Below are 22,536 nucleotides of genomic sequence, written 5' to 3' on the forward strand. Positions count from 1 at the left end.
TAAAAAAAAAAGCCAAAACCTTTCAAAATTAAAAAAAAAAAAGACTCTCCATGTACCCATCATTCAGCTTTAACATTTTGACAAATTTGGGTTCATTTTTTTAAAAAATTATATTGTAATTTTTCATAAAGCTGTATTTAAAGACACTGATGAATCACTGAACACTACCTCTGAAACTAATGATGTACTATATGTTGGCTAATTGAATTTAAATTAAAAAAATAAAGACACAAGAAATGTTGAGGACATTAATTTTTTAATAGCAGTCATGTTAGAGAACAGCACTGGAAATGTATTTCTTTTGAAATAAACTAGAAACTTAAAATGTCTTGAAGCCACTGGAAACCATATGATTAGTTGAATTAGTTTCTAAGATTTGGGGTGAGATAGTACTCAACAGATGCAGTATGTGATTCTAGCATTTCTTTCACCACATTGTGAATGTGACCTGTAGAAATCAGAAAAAAAAAAAAAAAAAGGAGAGAATAAATGAATGAACAAATTAGGATTTATCAGTTTCATCTTTCTTTACATTATCTTGTTCCAAATATCAAAACTTCCATTCCACCCATCTCTTACTGCCAAATTGCTACATATTTAAGATTTACATCAAATCATGGCCCCTGATTCAGTACAATCTATTAGAAAGAGTCACAATCAGCAGTTAAGATTCTGATGAGTCTCCTAGGTTAGGGTCTCATTATGCTTCCTTGCTTGAAAATTGCATTGATTTATTCTTCCACAATATTTATTAAGTGACTACTAAGTGTCAGGCATTGTTGTTAGGTAGTTGAGGGAACCAATAGAATGCTCTGTAGACTGCCAGAGTTAACTTCTATTATCAAATGTCAATAGGTCATCAACCATGCCAAGGTAGGAGTCTCCAAAAGGCAGAGAACACCAAACAATCATTTTCATTGACTGTACCAGTAAACTGTCACATCTTCCTTCCCTTAGGGCTACTTTGGCATCAAATTCTGAGTCAAGTTGTTAACATAGGACTTTTAACAAATGTCACTGCTTGGAAAGAGAGACAACAGTCAATTCTCAGGAGGTAGAATATAAGGAGGAAAAAGAATGATAAGAAAACTCCCCATCTTGACTCTGCCTGAAACTGAGTAAAGCACTTTAGTCATTCCAGGAAGCCATTGAAACAATCAGAAGACAAATGCTAGGATACAAAAATGCAACATGAAATGAACTAAAATGTTCGTGAAGAAGACACCATTTTGTGGGGCATGTGGCAAAATAGCGCCAGTGACAACTTATTATACACATGAATGTGCCATCCTGATCAAACATTCCCAAAGACCTCTTGGGAGAACGGATTTTATAGATAATAGTTATTTCCAAGTGAAAACTAAACTTTGATTGCAAATTCCATGGGGACTGGCAATAAGAGATTGAAAGACAGGACAAGTAAACTATTACCCACATGTCTGACAGAAACAGATACTCAGAAGATTAAAAATGTGACTAGGGGAGCTAGGAAATAGGCAAATGAGCAGCTACCCAACTTCGACAACACGGCCACCAAAAAGTCAGTAACTCCTCTTCATAGTAGGGGCTTTAGGAGTTTTGGATAACTGGGTGAAATGTCCACACTGAATTTATAGAGACTAAAATAGCTTCCCATCGCTTTGGAGGAAGGATTATTATACTAATATTCTGGTGTTGTCAAGAACACAGAACTAGGCACATTACATAGTCACACTTAGTATAACACCTCAACTGGTTAGTGTTGGTAGCAGCAGACCTAGGAACTAGACTTAGGGAAACGAATGTCTGCTCACACACCTATCTCGACTACCTCCAATCATGGTCTAGTTAAGATACGCACGGTTGATATGGGACATGCTCATTGGTACGTCACAGGGCAGACAACCTAACAAACCTCAGAATTCTTTCCTATCCTTCCAGGTTTAGCCCTCTCAACCCATGGAAGCTGACTACCAACTGTTGGTGTAGGCTGGCAATTAAAAATCATTTATCCTCCATTTTGTAAGGGATGTTTCATGTATTTGTGAGCGAAGACCAAGGAAATAAAGGATGTTAGTGAGCATTTGTTTTGATACTCTTAAATCAAAGAATTCCCACCAACTTACCAAGCACCTTTTAGAAAGCATTCATTGCTTTTCTTTTTTCAATATCTCGCTTGAGTTGACAAAGGCTGCATAGAGGGAAACAGCTCATCCATAGGAAATCACCACAAATAGATCCCTGTTAAAAAACAAACAGTGGATCCACATATAGCCCATAAATATAGTCTCAGAAGTCCTTGCATTTGCATAGCTTTTCAAAACTCTTTAAAAGGTACATTTTATGTCCCTGGTTTATCGTGAGAATCCTCATTATCCCCATTTTTCTGATGACCCAAGTGAAGGTAAATGATTTGTTCAGAACACATAACAAATTGGTAGTGCCACATGGTCTTTCTTTTCTCAAGCCGGTGCCCTTAACCATATATGACACGATTTTAACTGGTCTGCAGGTTATGACTATAGCCCTCATCCTCTAACATCTCTTCTGAGATGCTTCCCTTTAAAGCCTGTTGTGAAATGCACCAATTTTTCTGTAGTTTGTGAGCAGAGCCAGATGAGGCCCCACATTGTATCCCTCTAGCCATTTTCATTGACATCTCTCAAGTTCTGCAATGGAAGAAGTTTGGAGCAAAGGGGAGATACATAAATTATGGGGGAAAGAAGAAAGAAAAAAATGACTATTGTTTGGAAAGCCATGGAATAGGGTACTTTGCAAGGATTTGAGGGCCCTCTCAATGCAAGGTCCAATTGGGTCCTCAATGACCTTCTGGAAGACACACCCTTGAAGGGGCTCCTGTTCTGGTGCAGGAGGCACTGAGGGAACCAGGGAGTTATAGTCTGATAACCTGGTTTTATTACTGCATGTCTTGACAGATTGAAATAAATTTGAGCTCCATTATTTGACAGCACTTATGTTTTTAAATGTTGAGTTTAATATAATTCCCAATTTACAGTGTGAGCTTGTGGGGTGGGGCGGGGCGGGGGTGTGGTGTATAGTTAGGAGCTTCTAAATGGTGAGATTATGAGTGATTTATTTTTCATGAAAAAAATTTTTTCCCATTGCTACAGTGATTTTGATCGTCATGTAACAGAGTAAGCATTTGGGGCAAAGAGCCAATCCATATCTATGAAGGGAGGTAACAATTTCCACACCACAAGAGTTTGCAAGTAGTAAATGAGCAAATATATGTCAGAATAATATCCCAGCTCATGGTAGTACAATCAGTGGGTTGTCTCTTTTCTTCCTCCTTCTCTCCTGCACAGGTTATGCCCTGGCCAAAGGGATGCTCTCTTGGCTGTATTCATGAAGGGAAGGGCAGATCAGAGAGGCTGCATTGTAGCAGTCTCATAAAGATTTGCATAGATATGCAAGGGAAAGAAAACAGAGAGCCTGAGTGATACAAATCAGTCCTGGGAATTATTTTTAGGTCTGTTCTAAGGAGGAAATAGAGATACACTGTCTATAAATATACTGCTTCATTGTATGTTAAGGAAACCTACTATATCTAGAATCCTAGACCTAGAAATCATCTTGTACAACTTCCTCATGACAGATGAGAAAACTGATGCCACCACATGATTTATCAGAGAACATGCTGAGCTGTTCCCAAAGCCTTATCTCCAGGATCCAGGTAAGTGCCCCTTCCTATACACCATGTTGGGGTCTTGGGCTGCTTTGAGAATCTTACCATCACACCATACACATAAGTACACATGCATGACACTTTGCATACAATTCAGGAAGTTCAAGGTCCAGGCATAAAGTTAAGAACCCCTGTGTGTTATGCTGCCTTAGGAGTAGCATGAATGAGAGCAGCCTTGAGTGCTGAGCAAGTCAGGTAGCTGAGCAAGCACACAGGAGAAATGAGGCCAGGGCCCTGAACACACCTCTGCCCTGAGGAAATGGCTGAGTAATTCTCTGAGAAAAGAATAAAAATAAAAGTGATTGTTTAATGAGCACTTATTATTTGCCAAGTCCTGTGCTAAGCCCTTTCCACACATTATCTCACATGACTTTTGCTACCCCATTAAAGGGGAGGTATTGTTGTGACCATTTAGCAGTGAGGGGGTCAAGGCTTAGGGAGATTAATAACTTGCTCCTGTTGCAATGGGAGCAGTGAGTGGGGCAGAGGCTATGTTTCCAGGAAAAGAATCCATCATGTCACTTCTTTGTTTAAAACATTTTCAGTGGCTTCCCTGCTCACTCAGAGTAACAGCTAAAGTCCTTATAATGGTTTCTCAAGGCCCTAGAATTTCTAAATCTTGCTCTAATGTCATCTTTTTCTACGACATCCTACCCCCACCCTCTCACTCATTCTATTCCTGCCTCTCTGGCCCCTTGCAGTTTCTGGAACATTCCAGATAAACTCTACTTTAAAGCCTTGGGTGACACTCTTTCTTCAGCCTGGCTCTTCCCCAGATGGGTCATCTTCTCATCCTTTCACTTTTGTACCAAGGCCTTTCCTGATAACCCTATTTAAAAGTAGAACTCCCTTTCTAAAAATGTGGATGGGCATTGACTTTTGTTGAACTTTTTTTCTGCATCAACTGAGATGATCATATGGTTTTTCTTTTTGAATCTGTAAATAGAGTATTCTGATATTGAGCCATCTTTGCATTCCCGGGATGAACCTTGCTTGGATAAAAATATATTTTATGATGCTGAAAAAAAATAAAATAAAATTAGAACCTTCAACATTCTTTATTCCTCTTCTTTGCTTTATTTTTTTCTGTACCACTTATCAGCATCCTATAACGTTTTTACTTAGTTACAGTGTAGCGATCTTCTCCTATTAGAGTGTAAGCTCTACCATTGACAACCATCATAGTAATAACTAATTCAGGTGAGAAGCTTTAATGGATGTTAATCTCAGTGGGTGAAGGTTTGATGAGCAATAGGATATTTACATCTCTCTACATGGTCCTTACTCATTTTAAAGGGGAAAATGGCAAACTTACAGTGGAGAATCCTGGTGGACACTACCTTAACTAAGTAATCAAAGTAAACAACAACCATAATGGGATACACTGATGTTATGTGCCTCTTGATAGGAAGCACAGCAAATATTGCATCAGTTCTACGGAGGTTCTGCTGAAGTGTAAAACCTAAGTCTAACCATGAGGACACATTTGACACAACTAATTGAAAGGATAGTCTACAAAATAACTGATCTGTATTTGGGGGGAAAAGAAAGAACGAAAGACTGAGAAACTATTCCTTATTGTAGGAAACTAAAGAGGAAGGACAATTGAATACGATGTGTGATCCCAGATTGATTTTCTTCTCATCCACAGAATGTTATTGGGTTAATTGGTAAAGTTTAAATAAGATCCACAAATTAGCTAATAGTACTGTATCAGTGTTAAATTACTGATTTTGATCATTGTATGATGGTTATATAAATGAATGTCCTTGTTATTAAGAAATACATGATGTAATAAAGGTAATAGGTCAACAAGTTTGTAATTTCCTATCAATGTTTCAGAAAAAAAGAATAGACAAATAGGTGGAGGAAAGAGTAAATAAAACAAAGATGGCAAGATTTTAGTATTTGGGGAATGTGGGTGCAGGATATTCAGGAATTCCTTGCATTGTTTCTCCTCCCCCCACCCCATTTATTATTTCTGCAACTTTTCTTTAAGTTTGAAACTATGTTAAAATAAAGGTCTCAAAAAAATAAGAAGAAACAAGATGTAAGCTACATGTAGACAGGGATTTTGATTCGCTTTGTTAACTGAGGTGCCTCTAGCATCGGGAATAGTACTGGGCATGTCTGATGTTCAGGACAAACCTCTGTTGAATGAATGAATACCAGTTTATGACTTAGCCAGAGCCTAGATGCTCAATAATCCCTTTTGAATGGAGGAACACTGGCTTATGAGGCAGATGTACCAGCTCGGAAGGGATCTACCACACACCCATTTTCTCCCCAAGGCTTTCTAACAAACTATCGTCCAGCTTGCAGATTTGCAGGGTCCTGGGTCCGGCTGAGCAAAGCGGGGAGAGGCTAAGGGCTCTGCATTCCTCACCTGCTCACCTCCCGCAACTGTTTCAGAGACACCTCTACAGGAACAACATAAGATATTATGACTAATACGTTCCACAGTATGGGCAGCAGCGCGGCTTCTGTCAATCACTTCAAAAATTTAGGATGGGAGTAGAGAAAAGATTAGGGTCAAGCCGTGAAGGCGAGGGGGGCAATCGCGCAGATGCGGTCAGCCCGAAGGGAGCCCTCGGCTGTCCCGGCTTGTGTGTCCCGGTGCGCGCGGCCGACTCACCGGGATGCCGTATCGCGTCCGATACAAGGTCCTCATAGCGACACTCGCTCCGCACAGACAGCATTCGTTCATGTCAGAGGCGATCTGACATGAAAGGCACAAGGGAAAGAAAGTCCCACAGAGGCCTGAGTGCAGGGGGGAAGCCAGACAGAAGAGTTAGTGAAAGGCATCATGCTTTCAACGAAATCACACCTCTTTCAAAAAGATGCTGGCTCAGGAAATGGCTTTCACGGGCCCTCGGAGAAAACCATGTTGTCATCTGGCTCCTTATGTCTTGCTGCTAGAGCCCTCTACCCAGGAATTGGGGATAATTTGTGAGTCACTGTATCAGGTCCGATTTAATTGCAGAGGCTCCTGCCTTGCCAATCCGAGCGTGCTCACGTTATCTTTCTTCCCTGCCCTTGTCACGTCTGGGTCACGCTTGGGGAGGAATTTTGTGGCGTCAGGGTGTCTGAGAAGCCCTCGGAAAACCATGGGAGGGGGTTGAGGGTCAGAAAACACTGAGTGAAGAATCATTAAGGACAAAGAGCGGAAATAGATTCTAGAAGGTCATTCAGGCAAAAGGACTCTATCATCATTATGAGGATGGAAGCAAGCAGAAATTAAGGGATATTGGTATCAGTTGTTTAAAAAGTTGAGCACAGTTTCACTTTAAAGAGTCTCTGCAAGGCACAGAAAGGGCCCACGAAAATAACAAGAAACAGGAAACTGTTCTCAAATATGCTTTGAGTAAAAGTCTATTTTGAAAAGTGCTGGGGTGGAGTTGCAGTGTGGCTGTACCCTAGATATGATAAGAGAGTCAGTGGTTTTTGATTGACTGTTTTTAAGCAACAGGTTATCTCCAAAGAACCTGGCACTTCCATCATACACAAAAAAAGGAGGCTGTTTCTCACACATGATGTCGAGATGAGCCCCACAGAGAATGTCTACAACCCATATTGCAGGAGACTCTGAAATAAAAAACCTCTCATACCAAAGTGTGTTTTGTAGTGGGAAAGAAGTAGAAGCCTGCAGCGCTTTCTGAAATGGAACAGTGACAAGAATTGCAAGAATGGCACTGAAAGATGGAAAACACAGAACGGCATTGTCGGAAAAGGGAGAGGTAAGTAGAAGACGAGATGGAGCATGTGTCAAGAGCACGGTGATACTAAGAGGTGAAAAATGGCAGATGGCGATTGATCTCGACAAGGATCACAAACTCAAGGTCATGCAGGTAAAATGAGTGAAATAGACGGGAGAAAAACACAAAATAGCCAATAGCGGGCATAAATAAATACGGCAAACTGTAGAATAAGAATCTCCTTTAATGGGATTAGCTCATGCTAAGCAGCAGCTGAACTCTGCCATGTGTGATGAAGGCTCATCTTTCCACATTTTCCAATTTTTGAGAGGAGTTGGAAATCTAGATTGGAAAGCCAGATTTTTATGTGAAATCTTATTTTCATATGTTTCCTTGTATTTTTTAAATTACTACAAGAAGCGAGTTCATCATGTACGGGACAAACAAAACACATCGGTGGCTAAATCCACCCATGGGCTTGCAGCTCGTGACTTCCGAGTTGGACAGTAGAGCAGGGGGCTCAGTGACAGGAAAAGTAGATGAGTTTTATTAGGTCAGGAACCTGCATTCTGGGAGTTGAGGAGGAGCAGTAATGAGGCGCACTTACAAATCCCCAGGTCATCACAGCAGTCCAATGGGCCAGTTTGCCAGTCACTATTCATCACACCTCCTGTACCATATCCTGGCTGCGAAACGACTGGATTCATTTTTAAGGCTAAGTTCCAAAGGGCACTGCCTGTGAAAACAAAATCAGAAAGGTATTAAACACCTACCAGTATTGGTTGGATGGCACGTAGACCCCAGTCGAGAAGACATTTCATCACACTTCTCCTGATTGGGGTGGCCACCCTCAACGGACTTAGCAAGACATTTCCGGACTATTGTCGATACTTGGTAATGAGAAACATCAAGGAAGTGGGGTGAGGGTTCCTTCCACAGGTTTTCTGGGGGGTTTTGTTGCCCCTTTCTCCGATCCCTTTTTTCTTTTTATCAGCAAGATTTTTTTTTTCTATTTCAAGATAACCATCCTGAACAATGTCTTTTTTGCACATGAGGTGTTTTATTTAATAGAGATTGTAATGACTTTTACAAAGCTATTGCATAGACATATCTCAATTGCCCCTTAAGAACTTCGTGAGATAGAGTTCTTTACTTCTCCAAAAAAGTTGTCATTACACCGATGCTTCTAGATAATGTCAGTCCTCATTCCATAATTGCTAGTGGTATCCTGAAAGCTAAAGTTTTAACAGATGTCCTCGGTTACTTAAAAAAAAAAAAAAAAAAAAAAGATTAACTTCTTTTTGTGAAATTGTCAGGCCAGAATCTGAAAAAAAAAAAAAAAAAAATGGGGGGTGGACTTCAAGCTTCCACAGAAAAATCCAGTAGTTGCAAAACCACTAAGAAATAGTGTCCCTCAAACAAAGTGGTGCCTATATACTTCTCAGATATCATCCAGTGATCAAGTGAAGTCTCCTGGGCTCCTGGGCTCATCCAGCGATCAAGTGAAGTCTCCTGGAAGTCTCCAGAACTCCCAAGGGAGATAATGTGTTAGGTTTCACAAGGGTTAATGTTAAAACTTTCTTCCTTACTACTTCATATCTAACCATATGCTGTACTTTGTAGCCTTCGACCCTGCTCACCTCTAACACTTCCCATAGCCAGGTGGAAGGAACATCCGGCCCCATTATCAGTCCACCTGCCCCTCCCTGTCGTCAGGGAGGGCCCCAATCAAAGATGCCCCCGGAGTGTATCTCAGTCCTGACTGCACTAGGCTCATCCTTAGTGCTTGGTTGAAAACATACATACTTGGTTCTGATTCAGTAGCTGGGGTGGACCCTGGGCGAGTAAAAGTTTTAAGAGGCGACTGTGATGCAGACAGCTCTGCGGACCACTGATTACAGGTCATTTCCCTCTCGCTCAGCCCTTACTAGTCAGTCTTCTTAGCTCTTCCCCTGCCCTGCTCTTTTTCCTGATTGATTTTTGTCTCCACTGAGATCGTGGCTGTGATCAGTTGATTCCCCCACCAGGTGAGTCCCTACAAATGGGGTGGAGGTATTATGGAATAATATAAGCCAGGGCACTTTGACCGCCTTAAAAGGCTGACTCAAATATTTATTATCAAGAACCTGCTTTATGACACAAAGGGAAAACCACCAGATTGAGAAGGCGCTATAATTACTGTCACCTTGCACCAGGAATTATGGTTGAAACTATGGGGCTAGCTAAACATTTCATTGGAGTCCAAAGGTCTTTCTCCTCTCTGATTATTTAGGAGGACTATGATATCTTTCCTACTATCATCCAATCAGAGTGGGCACATGATTCAACAAAACCAAAGTTGAATAAATTGCACAGGTAATGTGTTGTTCGATACTGAATGTTATAGATATACTTCCGGCCTCAAGGATGAATGATCCAATGCCTTCAAAATATATACTGGGAAAAGCATGACACGAAAGGTACATATAGCTCTCTCTGCTGCGTGTGTATCATTAAAGAAAGAAAAGAAAAATATGCCAGTAAGGCCGTATTCTTAATAGAAAATTACTTCTTAGAAGAATCAATGCTTTGGGTGAAAAAATTCACATAACCACACAAATCAGTTTAGCCAATGTACCAAAACGGAAAACTATGTTAAAGTTCTTTTCAAGACCCCAACCCTAAAAATTATTCCAGGGCAAAGACTCTATCTTAACTATTCTTCCAGCGCTTCACTACCCTTTGTACAGCCCTGGAAATATCTATTTGTTGTGGTCACTAGTTTACAGTAAGTATAAAATTTGCTGTGTTTGGTGTAAAAACAAAATGCCAATGAGCAGGGACGCCTGGGTGGCTCAGTTGGTTAAGCGACTGCCTTCGGCTCAGGTCATGGCCCCAGGGTCTTGGGATCGAGCCCCGCATCGGGCTTCTTGCTCAGCGGGAAGCCTGCTTCTCCTCTGCCTGCCGCTCCCCCTGCTTGTGTTCCCTCTCACTCTCTGTGTCAAATAAATAAATAAAATCTTTAAAAAAAAATGCCAGTGAGCAGGCTGGAGAATCAGTTCTGATAGGAATCCTGAAATGGGCATCTGCTGCAATTGCCCTACATACAAATCACATCTATCCTAAATTGTATTGTGTGTGTTAAGTCAATTAATTTAATTCCTAATCTAACACATTGACTCTTGCCGCTTGTTTTTCAACCCGTAAATTCCCTTTCTTAAAGTAAGATGTTTAGAAGTATATTTTTATACTGTATGTGTGTGTGCATGTGTTGTATGTGTGTGTGCATGTGTTGTATGTCTATTTATAGATTTTGTGCTTCTCTGTGTGGATGGATCTACACCGAGCAGCCATGGTTCTCACATTACACCGTGCACAGGACTCACTTAGTATCCTTTTAGAGCGTTGAACCTAATTCAATAGGTCCAGAATGGGACCTGAAGCTTGCTTTTTAACAAGCTCTGCAGGGGTGCCAGTCCTCCTGGTATCTGGCCCACACTTTGACTCTTCAGGGTCTAGATTGTGATTAGGAACTGGGTTCAAATTTATTTTCCACCCTCTGTGTGTTCTTGGACAAGTAAACTAACTTCTCTGTGCCTCAGTTTTGACATCTTTAAAATGAGTGTAGTAGCCCTCTTCCCATGGGTTGTTGTGTTACTGTGATGAGAGTAGGTCAATAGACCATGTCTACTCAACACTGTGTTTCCTGTATGTCAGTGAGCTGATATATGCACCCCTGTGTCTATTTGAGACTAAAGGTCATTAAGTAGCAGGTCTTATGCCTGATTCATAGTATGGGGCCGTGCCTGGGATCACAGCTCCAGAAAGCTAACACAGTGTGGTAGATAAAATGAGCAATGGGGTAGGAATCTGAAAACTGGGACTGAAGTCATTGCTGGTATTTGGCAGGATCGAGTAAGATCCTGTTATGTGAAGACATTTTGAAAACTGCCAATCACCATATACATGAGAGAGAGATAGTCTACAGAGAGTCTGAGTGCCAGGAAAGTGGTTGGAAAACCTGAGTGTGATCTGTTGCCAATATGACAATGGTTTATGCTTGCAAGGAGCACTCTGCTTTCTAAAGCGTGTTCTTGTTTGATCTCTAGTTAACACTGATCCCTTTAATATTCCCAGCAGACTGAAGCACGCAGGGAATGAAGGCTGGTAAGATGCCTTCTACTGCAGACATGAAAACTGAGGCAAAGAGGTTACATGCCAGAGCCAAGGAAAAGTCATGATCGCTAGTCCAACATCCTTAATTTATAGATGAGGACATGAGCATGTCTTCCACAAGGCCACAGATGAAGGGGAAAGAAACAGAAAGTAAGTCACACGTCCACAGTGATAGAGTGGCAGGGCTGGGATTTGAATTCAGTTCTTGGGATTCCAAAACTGTTAGGCTTATTTCCAAGGAGTCTCTCAATCTGGGATTATGAATCTTGGCCAGCTAAAGTGAGCAAGACCTGTTTGGGAAGGAAAGGTAAGCATTTCTTAAGTTGTCCCTTCCCAGGCAAATTTTGGAACTATAGGGAGGTGGACAGTTTGTGACTAACTTTGCTTTCTTTTAAGTATGCCTGTCGGTCTGTATGTGTGTGCTCATGTGTATTTATCTAGGTATGTATTTTTAGTATCTTGAACCCAGTCACTCAAAAACTTCCTCTAGAGTTCCACCATACACATTCAGTTAACTGGTTCACAACCAGGATTCTTTTGAACCCCACCCCCCGCCCCCAGGGGACATTTGGCAATGCCTTGAGGTATTTTTGGTTGTCACAATTGGGGGTGAGGTGCTATGGTCATTCTAGTGGGTGGAGGCCAGAGATGTTGCTAAACATCCTGCAAAACGCCAGACAGCCCCCACGGAACAAATAATGTCCTATCCCCAAATGTCAACAACAGTGCTGAGAAACCATGGTTCGAAAACATCAAGGGCATCGTGAAGCATGAGCTTCTGGAGGGGTTCTAATGGTGTCTGATTCAGTTTCCCAGGGGTATAAAAGCCAGGTCTACAGTAGCCAGACAAGCAGTCCTTGTGAGGAATGGGACCTAACACGTTGCTTCCTAGTCACACTCAGGGATCATTACATGCCCCGGTTTTCCCACAGATTTGGTCACATCCTGTTCTGAAATCCCTCTCCTGTGTGGCACATCCTGCTAGTCGTTCCCCTCCCACCCACCTGCCTCTTTTCCTTCTGCTTTTGTTCCTATGTGGACAGTGTAACCCTCCAGTTCTACTTTTTTTTCTCTTTCAATAAACTTTTTTTTTTAATTTAAAGTCAATAAATTTTTATTTAAGGAATTTTACATGTGATTCCTTCCACTGCCAATCACCGTAGTTCCTCCAAAGTCAGAATCATAATCTTCAAAATAGCTCTTTTAAAAGGAACTTTTGTTCAATACGGTAGAGTTCTTTCTTTCAGTTGGACTTCTTTGATCTCCGCTTGAATATGGGCATACTTCAAAAATTCCCCACCTGTAATCTTTGGGGTCCAATTTCTTTACTTCAGGGCCATGTTTAGGGTCAGAGTAGATGGATCTGCCTGGTTCTCAGTTTCAAACACCTTCTAAACATGAATGAATTCAAATCATACTCACCCTTAAACTATTACACCCTAGAGTTGTACAGATTTTTGGGATACACCAATACCTAAGATTTAAAAAATGTGACTATTAGGTCTTTCACATAGTTTTAGCAGATAGATGTCTTGCAGTTCCTTCCCACAGATCTAACACATAGTTCTGTGAACAAAGGAAACCACACATACACTCTAGGAGGGGTATCCAACCATGTGGGTCTACAGAAAAAGCCCCATCGGGATAGACCTCAACTCTCAGTAAACCTCTAACTGAAGTGCAATATACATTCAGTAAAGTGCCGAAATCGTCAGCATGATTGATGAATTTAACAGTGAACAGTTCTTGTACCACAGTCTGATTCAAGAAGAAGGACATTACCAGCACCACAGAAGCCCTCCTTACTCTCTTAGGTAGTCCCTCTGCCTCTGCCTGTGTTTGAGCCTTACACATGTTGAATTATATGCACTGTTTATTCTTCTGTGTCTGGTTTCTTTTGTGCAAAATTAGGGTTGTGAGATGCAACCATGTAGCATACAGCAATAATTCATTTATTCTTATTGACATATAATAAATCATCACATAGATATAAACAATGTATTTATCCATGCTACCATTGTATTGTTTCCAGTTTGGACTATTAGGAATGGTATCCTAGTGCTATGAACATTCTTGTACATATCTTTAGGTGGATGAGGTATGTATTTCTGTTGTGTCTACACCTAGAGTAGAACTGCTGGGTCCTAGGGTTGGTAGATAGTGCCAAACAGTATTGTCAAGTGGTGGTACCGATTTACACTCCCATCAGTAATGGATGAGAGTTTCATTTGTCCCATGTCCTTGTCAATAGCTGGTGATGCCACCATCTTTCTTTTTACCCATAGGGTGCTACAAGAATCTGGGAAGCAGAAGCCTAGGCTTAAGACTGAGAAAAACAGAAATTATGGTTAAATGATTAAATAGAGTTGCCACATTTAGGAAAAAAAATAAAGGAGATTCTGTTAAATTTGAATAAGTCCCAAGCAATATTTGAGACAGACTTATACTAAAACATTTTTCATTCTTTAGTTGAAATTCAAATTTAACTGGGCATTCTCCATTTATCTGGAGGGTTTTGGGAATAACTTTGGAATTAGAGAATATCGTGGTGAGTGGGGCAGTTTCTGCCTCCCAATTTACAGGAATGGGATTGGTGTGGGGGAGGCCAAAACAATGGGGCTTTCCTAGGTTGTGCAGGAAGCTGTCTCCCACCCCCCAGGGAGTGAGCAGAGGCCAAGGACCCTAATGGTGGCCACAATTTATGATTTTCTATCTAAATTCTTAGAAGAACATTTTCTCTGGGAATGTAATTGTTTATTCATGGACAAAGGAAGGAAACTGAAATTTCTTGAGCAGTTTCTACTGCCAGTTTCCATGTTAAGTAATCTTAGGTTCGTGGTGGGATTCTAGCCTCATAACAATCTTTTCTCCTAATTTGAAACCAAATACCTGGAGCAGCAGAGAGTCTGATCTGCCTCTGGAGCCAGTTATCAGGCAGGTGAGCTGAAGCCAAAGTTGATATTCTTCCATTCTACCAAGTCCTATCTTCCAAGTCCTATCTATGGAGGAGTCGCACTGACTGGCCTGGGGCCTGCATGGGCTCCATTTCTCTCAACCAGTCTCAGCTATGTTGATGGGATCCACCAAACTGCTGAATATCGCTCACCTTGGTTTTCCCCAGGCTCCTCATTCCCTCTATTTCCATCCCTCCTTTCTCCTCTGTCCACTTCCTTCTGGCTTTCAGCTTTCTACTAGATCATTCCATGGGTTATATGCAACCCGTTTCTGGAAAAGTAAAGTAAATAAAGTCAATTGGGAAGGCCCTGCTTTGAGTCACTTTGAGCTTCTCCAGCATCCAAACAGCCCCCAGCAGGCCTGTCTTTCAGTGCTGGTTCTGAGTCTGCATCTGGAACCATTTGTCCCACTATCCTGCGTCTCAAACAGAATTCTGCCTTCTCTGCATCACATGGGGACTCTGTCTTTGTACCTGTTACATATAGACCAGAAAATGCCATTCCAAAATATGCCTCTTTGGCATAAGAGTTATTTTGAGTCCATTATTTTGAGAAACAGCACACACAGGAGAAGCTCTGAAAACAGAGTCAAAGTTACCCTTAAGGGAAATTTACATTTATAAGGGAAAATTTCCATTTGTAAGTGTCCCACTCTCCTATCAGGAAGAGAGGGATGACTTTATACCACAAGGGACTCTAATCAATGTTAAGACTTACGGAATTAAATCTGCATAGCAAATCTTACCTTTATTTTCCTGCTCCCCTCCCCATAACTGGCTTCCCCCACACTTTCTCTTTAGTGCCTTTAGCTGAAGCTGGTGTTTAAGCCTGAATTCTAAGCCACCTCTGAAAGTTACTCATTTTCCTGCATATCTCCCATGTATACGAGATACATGTGTAATCAACTTCTGTTTTTCTCTTCTTAATCTGTCTTTTCTTTCAGGGGCCCTAGTTGAGAACTTAGAAGGGTAGAGGGTAAATGATTTTTTCTCTCCTACAAAGTCATTTCTGAAATTTTAGCCAAACCCTGAAAACTCTCAGTTATAAGGAAATTTAAAAATGATTATGCATAGTTGAAAGGATGACATTTCTTAATTTAAACTAAATAATATCTGGAAACAAAAAGCCTCTGGTCACTGTCCAGGGTGATGGAGTGGTGGCAGGAGGGCATTCTGCCCAACTTAGTGAAGCCCTCACATTGGGCCTTAGCTGAGGATATATCCCTTCTCCTTACAGACTTGGATTGGAAAGGAGTTTCCTCACTTACCAGTATCTGGCTTCTAGGCTTCCCTCTCTCCCCAGACACACTCAGATCCTGCTCGTCCCCAAAAATCTCCCTCTTTGAGCTTCTCCAGCACCCAGAAGCACCAAAGCAGGCCTGCTGCTAGTCCTGAGTCTGATCTGCCTCTGGAGCCAGTTATCAGGATCACCTACAGAGCCCTGCATTGCCTGTATCACAATAGGATCCTTGACTAATGTACCACCAATCACATCATTTTCTGAAAATTTTAGCCAAAACAATGAAAACTATGTTATATGTAAATTTAAAGTCAATTGTGTGTAATTGAAGTTATGGCATTTCCTAATTGAAGCTAAATAATTTCTATAACCAAAAAGCTACTCCAAAACATTTCCCTTTTTGTTAAAAATGGTGCTCGTGCTTGGTTATCCTTAAATTAGGAGCCCTCTCAGGAGTACTTGCATATTTGATAGTGCTCAACTGGGAATTTTTCTGACACCAGAGAGTCCTTTATCCTACTTTCATTAAGGAAGTAAAGATTTTTGCTCACTAAAACATTTAACTGGGGCAAGGGTTGGGGATAAAGAGCACAGGATACATTGGATCCTCCTAGGTCTCTCATCCTTCTACCATCACGAGTCTCTCTGGTGACCTAATTAATTCAGCTTCTCTGCTACTTTTTTCTTAAAGTTTGTTAATCTGCTGTCAGGCATACATGGCTCTCGGGGAAGAATGCCTGTTCACTTCTGAACCATTTCAGGGTGTCCTCAGAAAAGGACCCACCCTATTTTTTCAGTCCTTTACCATTTCCTTCCCTTATCTACCCAGTCAGGCCACAGTGCTCACCAGTCTGCAAGAATTCCTGCCCTGAGCTCTTGTCCCTTGTTTACCTACTTACCTATTAACATCTCATCTCAAATGCCACCTCCTCCATGAAGCCATTCTTAATCCTCCAAGTTGGATTTGCCTGTCTTCCTGCTCAACTTTTTCAACACTCTCATGATATGGTGGAGAGCCTGCTGGACGTGGGAGTCAGCACGCTGGGCACTAGCTACACTAGGTACTTGGCTACCTCTGTGCCTTTTTTGTCTAAATGCCAATGATAGTATCTCCACTTCCTTTTCCCGAGGGTCATCGGGAAAGCCCTCAGAAGCTACATTAACTTGAGATATGAGATACAGAGATGTGCAAACTGAGCACTTTTATTTTTATTTTGTTTTCTTTTTTTGTTTGTTTGCAGGTTTTTCTGAGGGTGAAAGTGGGCTTCAGTCATCTGGGTCCCCCCAAAACAGTGACTTGCACGTATCCTAGAAAATACTAAGTATTGGGGTTCAGGATACACTACCCTAAAATATGGCAGCTTGGCATGTTGAATGTTATTAAGCTGAAGGACTTTGGGAAAATGGCAGAAGCTGGAAGGTCATTTTTACCTCTTTTTCTTGCCCTTCTTCCCTAAAAGCAGGAGATAAATCTGTCAAGTGAAAGGTACCTTCCCAGTACCAGGAACTACTATTGACAGCTAGTGGATAGAGGTCAAGGACGCACCTCCCATTCTTTCCTCCAAACTCCCCATTTAATCCCCCATTGAGCCAACAATAAATTATTTGGCCCAACAGTGTCAAGGCTGAGAAACTCTGATTCATACTCTCATCTTGTTCTTAAGAAGATTTGAGCAGCTTACGAACTTACATATAAAACAAGATACAAAATGAAAAATGAAGAAATTGGTCACAGGGAAAATAAAGTCTGGAGCAAATTTAGCACATGCTTTAAGATCCCCGTACAGTGCTGGACATGGGCTGTGTATGAGGTTTTGGGCTTCCTGCCAGGCAAAGCAAAGAGGGAACACAAACATTTAGGAAATTGACCATGTCTATAAAATAAAAATAGACTGAGACCTAGAGAAATTTCTCCTCAAGGTCTTCAAAAAGGAGATGATATATGACATGCAGTGGTCAAAGCCTTTAACAGTATCTTTACAATAAACAGAACAGTGACTTCTGAGAACTTATTTCCTACTATAGGGTTAAATGCTGGTGTAGAATCACTGAGAGCAATCTATGAGCAGCTAAAATGATCCCAGGGAATTCCTTCTCTCTCTAATCATCTGGATGATTCAGGATTAAAAATCAGATTTAAAATGTAGATTGTTCAGAGAGACACGTGGATGTATATTCTTGGACAACCCTCCATGAGCAGTATTTTCACCAGCTAGGATTTGATAAAAATTGGGCAGCAATGGGTCTGAATTAGAAGTCTTCGGTGAGAACCCAAGTTCAGATTCCCATGAGGGCTGCTTATTATGCATAGGAACAGGTATGCAGAAGGAAAGACATGGTTATAAAGGCAAATGCACGGTTATAAAAATTAAATGATGCAGCCAGGCCACACAGCTGAATAGAAGGCACCCTGGTGTAGCATGGAGGCGAGCCTACGGCTGTTCTAACTCAACATGGAGATAAGCTAAAGGCATATTTGTGAGAAAGCCTGTGTTTTCCTCAGAAACCAGTTCTGGGCCTGCTTTAGCAAGTGAACAGTGGGGAAACTGAGAAAGGAAAAATGGCCAATACAGATTACAACTGACATTTGAGCATTTAAAAGAAGCAGATACTGTTTTGTTAAGAGGCATATCTTTTGCATGTACTAATGAGCTGCATGTGAGCAGAGGAGTAATCAAAGTCCCAAAGCTGTGCACCGTAGAACCTGGAAAATGCTTATATCAGGTGTTAGCAAAACCCACTCACTGTGGCAATACAAAAAGGCGGTAAAACACCCTTGGAGTCCAATTTTAAGTAACTAACTTCCTGGGCAGTGCTATGGAGATCAAAGAATTGCAACATGGAATCGTAGATAGCGCAAAGAGTGACCTTTTACAAATACCAACCACTTGGCCTCACTCTGATTCTGACCCATTGGTCTGGGCGAGGGGGTTAGTGGCCTTGGAGCGGATATGTTTAATGCTTCCCAGGTGACTCCAAGGTGTGGTGAGGGTTGAAAATCACCGTATTAAAGAAAGTCTAGCCGAAATGAAGATTTGAGTACTGAAGTAGTGGAGCCTAAGTCTTTTACACAAAAATAAAACACACGTTTCGCACCCCCCCACCCCGGCCAATTTCAAATTTCCCCTACCACTTAAATTTTTACTGCAAACATGTATAATTATAAAAATTTAGTCAAAATAATATGTTCAATGAAGATACTCTAAAAAATCACAAAAATATCAAAAAAAATCTCTCATAAATCCACCATTCAAAAGTTAACCTTATTGAAATTTGTGATGTATGTCCTTATGTTTAGTCCAGTAAAAAATAATTCGTGCACAGGACTATATTTTAATGAATATTCTCCTAAATATGGCAAGAAATCCATTTCTCCTACAGGGTAGATCTTGCTGTTCGTTACACGTGGGGAGCAAGCATTCATCTCTTTTAGAAGTGATAGCCAATCATCGTGCTCTAGCTCAGAATTATTATCTGATTAGTTAAGACCCCTGCTATGACTCTTGAGTTGATGTAGAAGAGCAGAGAGGGTCTTTCTTTCTAAGAAAGAGTTTAATTGGAACTCTTCCAGCTCATCCCACAATTTATTTCTGTCCGCAGAATTAAAGGTTAAAATATTATTAACTGAGTGAATCAATCTTTGAGTTAACTTAAAAGTCCCAACTCATATGCAAATATCCTAAAATCCCTCAACTAAAACCAGATCCCTCACTTGGGCAACGGTCTCTTTCCCCAGACTCATGTATTGCCTTTATTCTGTTTCTCTCTTCATGTCCTTCCTGGAACTCTTTGTCTCCACTAGGAGCTCAGCAGAGAGGAATCCCAAAAGGAGAAGAGGGTATCACCGGCAACTGGACCTGCAGAGGGGTTGGCTCTCCCACGCTCAGCCTATTTGGTATCCACTGCATCTCCAGGACAGCTGTCCTGTACGTGTCTCAGATTTAATATTTTGGCTAAAAGAACTAGAAGATCTATGCAGCATAGCACTCTATTTTAAATCTTGCTGTGACTCACATTTGAATTGGAATTACCTGTCCTTTTTAAATATGCGGGCCAGAGGTCCCTTACCTGGTAAGTCAATATAGCCAATAGCTGCATCCACTCCAGTACAAAACATCGCCAACAGACTTCTTTTTTTTTAATTTGGCTAAACAGTGAAGTTCGTTAAGTGATTTTAAATTTTGTTTTATTGTAAGTGGGTGGAAGCGTCCCTTCCACCCCAGTCCCCCGCCCCCCATTGTCAGCCACTTATACCGGCGATGGAAGTAAAGCGGGCTAAGATAGTCCTGGTCCTTAGCCATAAAGTCAACTACCAAAACTTGCAGGTTGTTGAGTTTGGGTGGTGTCTGTAATCTCAAACTTGAGCAGGACCCATCCAATACTTTATAGAACAACAACAAAACCATTTTGAGTCTTCTAGTTGGTGTAAATAGATCTCAAAACTTCAGTGAAAATACAGTTACTCGTGGCCATGAAACACTTAAATGTTGACAAATTTAGTTCAGGGAAAAGGCAGCAGACTCTACAAACACTTGATTATAAAATATTTTTTTTCTCCAGTTGTATTCTTCCAGAACGTGGTCAATGTGCTAAGAGTCATCCATTAAATTCACACACATTTGTCTCCATTTTCAGTCCCTCACGTTAAACCCAAGTGAGCTTCCATGCAATATTCAGTGCTAATGTCTCAATAAAACTGATGGCTAACCGTGGGATGCCCACTCAGGCCGCTGGACTTCCTCTCCATTTTGCTAACACTTTCAGGTGCTCTTAAGGTTGGTTACTGACCAGGAGGTAAACTCAGCCCATCCTTAGGGCACCAATAAAGCTGGGGCAATAAAGTAAAATAAATGAGAGAAAATTTTAGAAAAATATTTAGCCTCCCTGCTCAAATAAATGTAACCCTTGAGGGACATAATCATAATTATATTGGACTTTATACTTATTTACATCTGAAAGGGTATAGACAAGGAGCACACTATAACTTTTTCAGTGCATTTAAGACGTCTAAAGACTCCCATCAGGTCAGTTGTTTTCAGGTCCTTCTCTTCTACTGGAGTGAGGGTGACAGCGCTGCTGCTGCTAGCCAGTCAACTCTCTATCCTACTACAGAGCCTGGAGCAGACAAGATGCTCAACGGGTGTTTTTTTAAAAAGTAAATGAACGAACAGGTGGCTCAGTCGGTTAGGTGTCTGCCTTCGGCTCAGGTCATGATCCCAGGGTCCTGGGATAGAGCCCCATATCAGGCTCCCTGCTCAGCAGGAAGCCTGCTTCTCCCTCTCCCACTCCCCCTGCTTGTGTCCCCTCTCTCGCTGTGTCTCTCTCTGTCAAATAAATAAATAAAATCTTAAAAAATAAAATAAAATAAATTAATTAATTAATGAACAAAGGTATGAAGTTAGAAATTTTAAGTTTCATACACACGATTTTAAAGTCTCTAGCCTAGACATCTAGATGTCAGAAATACCACCTCCCGACCCCCCACCCCCTCCCTTATAACAACCATTTTTAAGAAATGTGCTTGCCTTAGGGGGTCTGGACAAAAGAGGGAGAAAAAACTTTCTTTTTTCCTCTTCCTTTTAAATCATGCAAGTGAGAAAAGCTAATCATTCCCTCAACAGGGAAACTACGGAGAGCTGCCTTGGTATTTTTTTTTTTTAAAGATTTTATTTATTTATTCGACAGAGAGATAGAGAGAGTGAGCACAAGTAGGCAGAGTGGCAGGCAGTGGGAGAGGGAGAAGCAGGCTCTCCGCTGAGCAGGGAGCTGGATGTGGGGCTCGATCCCAGGACCCCGGGATCATGACCTGAGCCGAAGGCAGACACTTAACCGACTGAGCCACCAGACGTCCCGAGCTGCCGTGGTATTATTGCTGAGAACAACAATGCTACAAATCAGGAAAGGTAACAAGTGGCCAGATCATCACAATTTCAAAAAATTTGTTTTTGTTATATAAAAAGAGACATTTAGAGTTAATTCTGACAATAAGATAATAATAAGCCTCAAAATGAAAGCAGAAATTGTGCCTCCCTACCAGCAAAACTAATTCCAACAGCAATTCCTGAAACCAATTATAAAATAAGAAACTTTCTAGAAGCAATTTAAAATATTCTGTTTAAACACACCAGTCTTAATGGTAACACAATGATTTCTTCTGCAATGATTAAGAACATTTTTTTTCCTCTTAAAAATGTATCTCTAGTAGCACATTTTAAAGAAACAGTCTATGATATACCTAGGCTCTTAGGATCACTACTGCCAAATTTAATTTAAAAGACAACTGCATGCTGTAGACATATGAGTTTAAAAAAAATTTTTTTTTCAATGAGGCAAATGATGAATACCTACCACTCAATTCTGCCCCGGCTTGTGTTAATTACATGGTAAGGTTTTACTCATTCTATGGTTAATTTTTTTAAATTAATTTTTTTAAATTTGTTTTTCTTTTGAAAGAAGATGGGAAAGACAAAAGCTTACACAACTGAAAGGTATTCTTTTGTATTGCAGTAATACTTACCACACTCTAGTTACCTAGAAGACGGCAGCTCAGGCCAAATAGGAGAAGTCTCAGGAACACAGCTGCTTTGTTGGTGCAGCCTTGGGCTGTAGTCAGCAAGGGTGGGGTTAGGGGTGGCGAAAGTCAGGAGGTGGGACTGGAGGAAGGCAATCTAGTTGTCTCCACTGCGTTGGGGGTCAGTGTTTTTCTATTTAAGAAAGTGGACACTGCATTTTATCTCATTATATTTATTTTCTGTGACATTTGCCTGACACCATTGCTCCCTTAGACAGCGAGATTTATTTATGATTA

General features: G+C 41.0%; 1 protein-coding gene and 1 non-coding gene across 2 annotated transcripts; both read right to left on the bottom strand.

Moving 5' to 3' along the window:
- Positions 1-239: 239 nt before the first annotated feature.
- Positions 240-22,339, bottom strand: LOC118554037 (placenta-specific gene 8 protein-like). The gene is made up of 5 exons (XM_036121312.2): positions 22,246-22,339; positions 7,988-8,116; positions 6,321-6,445; positions 2,106-2,220; positions 240-448 (listed from the first exon to the last, which is right to left on the bottom strand). Exons 2-4 carry the CDS (start codon positions 8,085-8,087, stop codon positions 2,116-2,118), a joined length of 330 nt encoding a protein of 109 aa, XP_035977205.1. The 5' UTR covers positions 8,088-8,116; positions 22,246-22,339; the 3' UTR covers positions 240-448; positions 2,106-2,115.
- Positions 13,061-13,191, bottom strand: LOC118554043 (small nucleolar RNA SNORA18). Its single transcript, XR_004926338.1, has one exon. It is a non-coding gene; the product is annotated as a small nucleolar RNA SNORA18 (small nucleolar RNA).
- Positions 22,340-22,536: the final 197 nt, after the last annotated feature.

The sequence above is a fragment of the Halichoerus grypus genome, chromosome 3 (assembly GCF_964656455.1).
Source record: "Halichoerus grypus chromosome 3, mHalGry1.hap1.1, whole genome shotgun sequence".
Taxonomy (NCBI): domain Eukaryota; kingdom Metazoa; phylum Chordata; class Mammalia; order Carnivora; family Phocidae; genus Halichoerus; species Halichoerus grypus.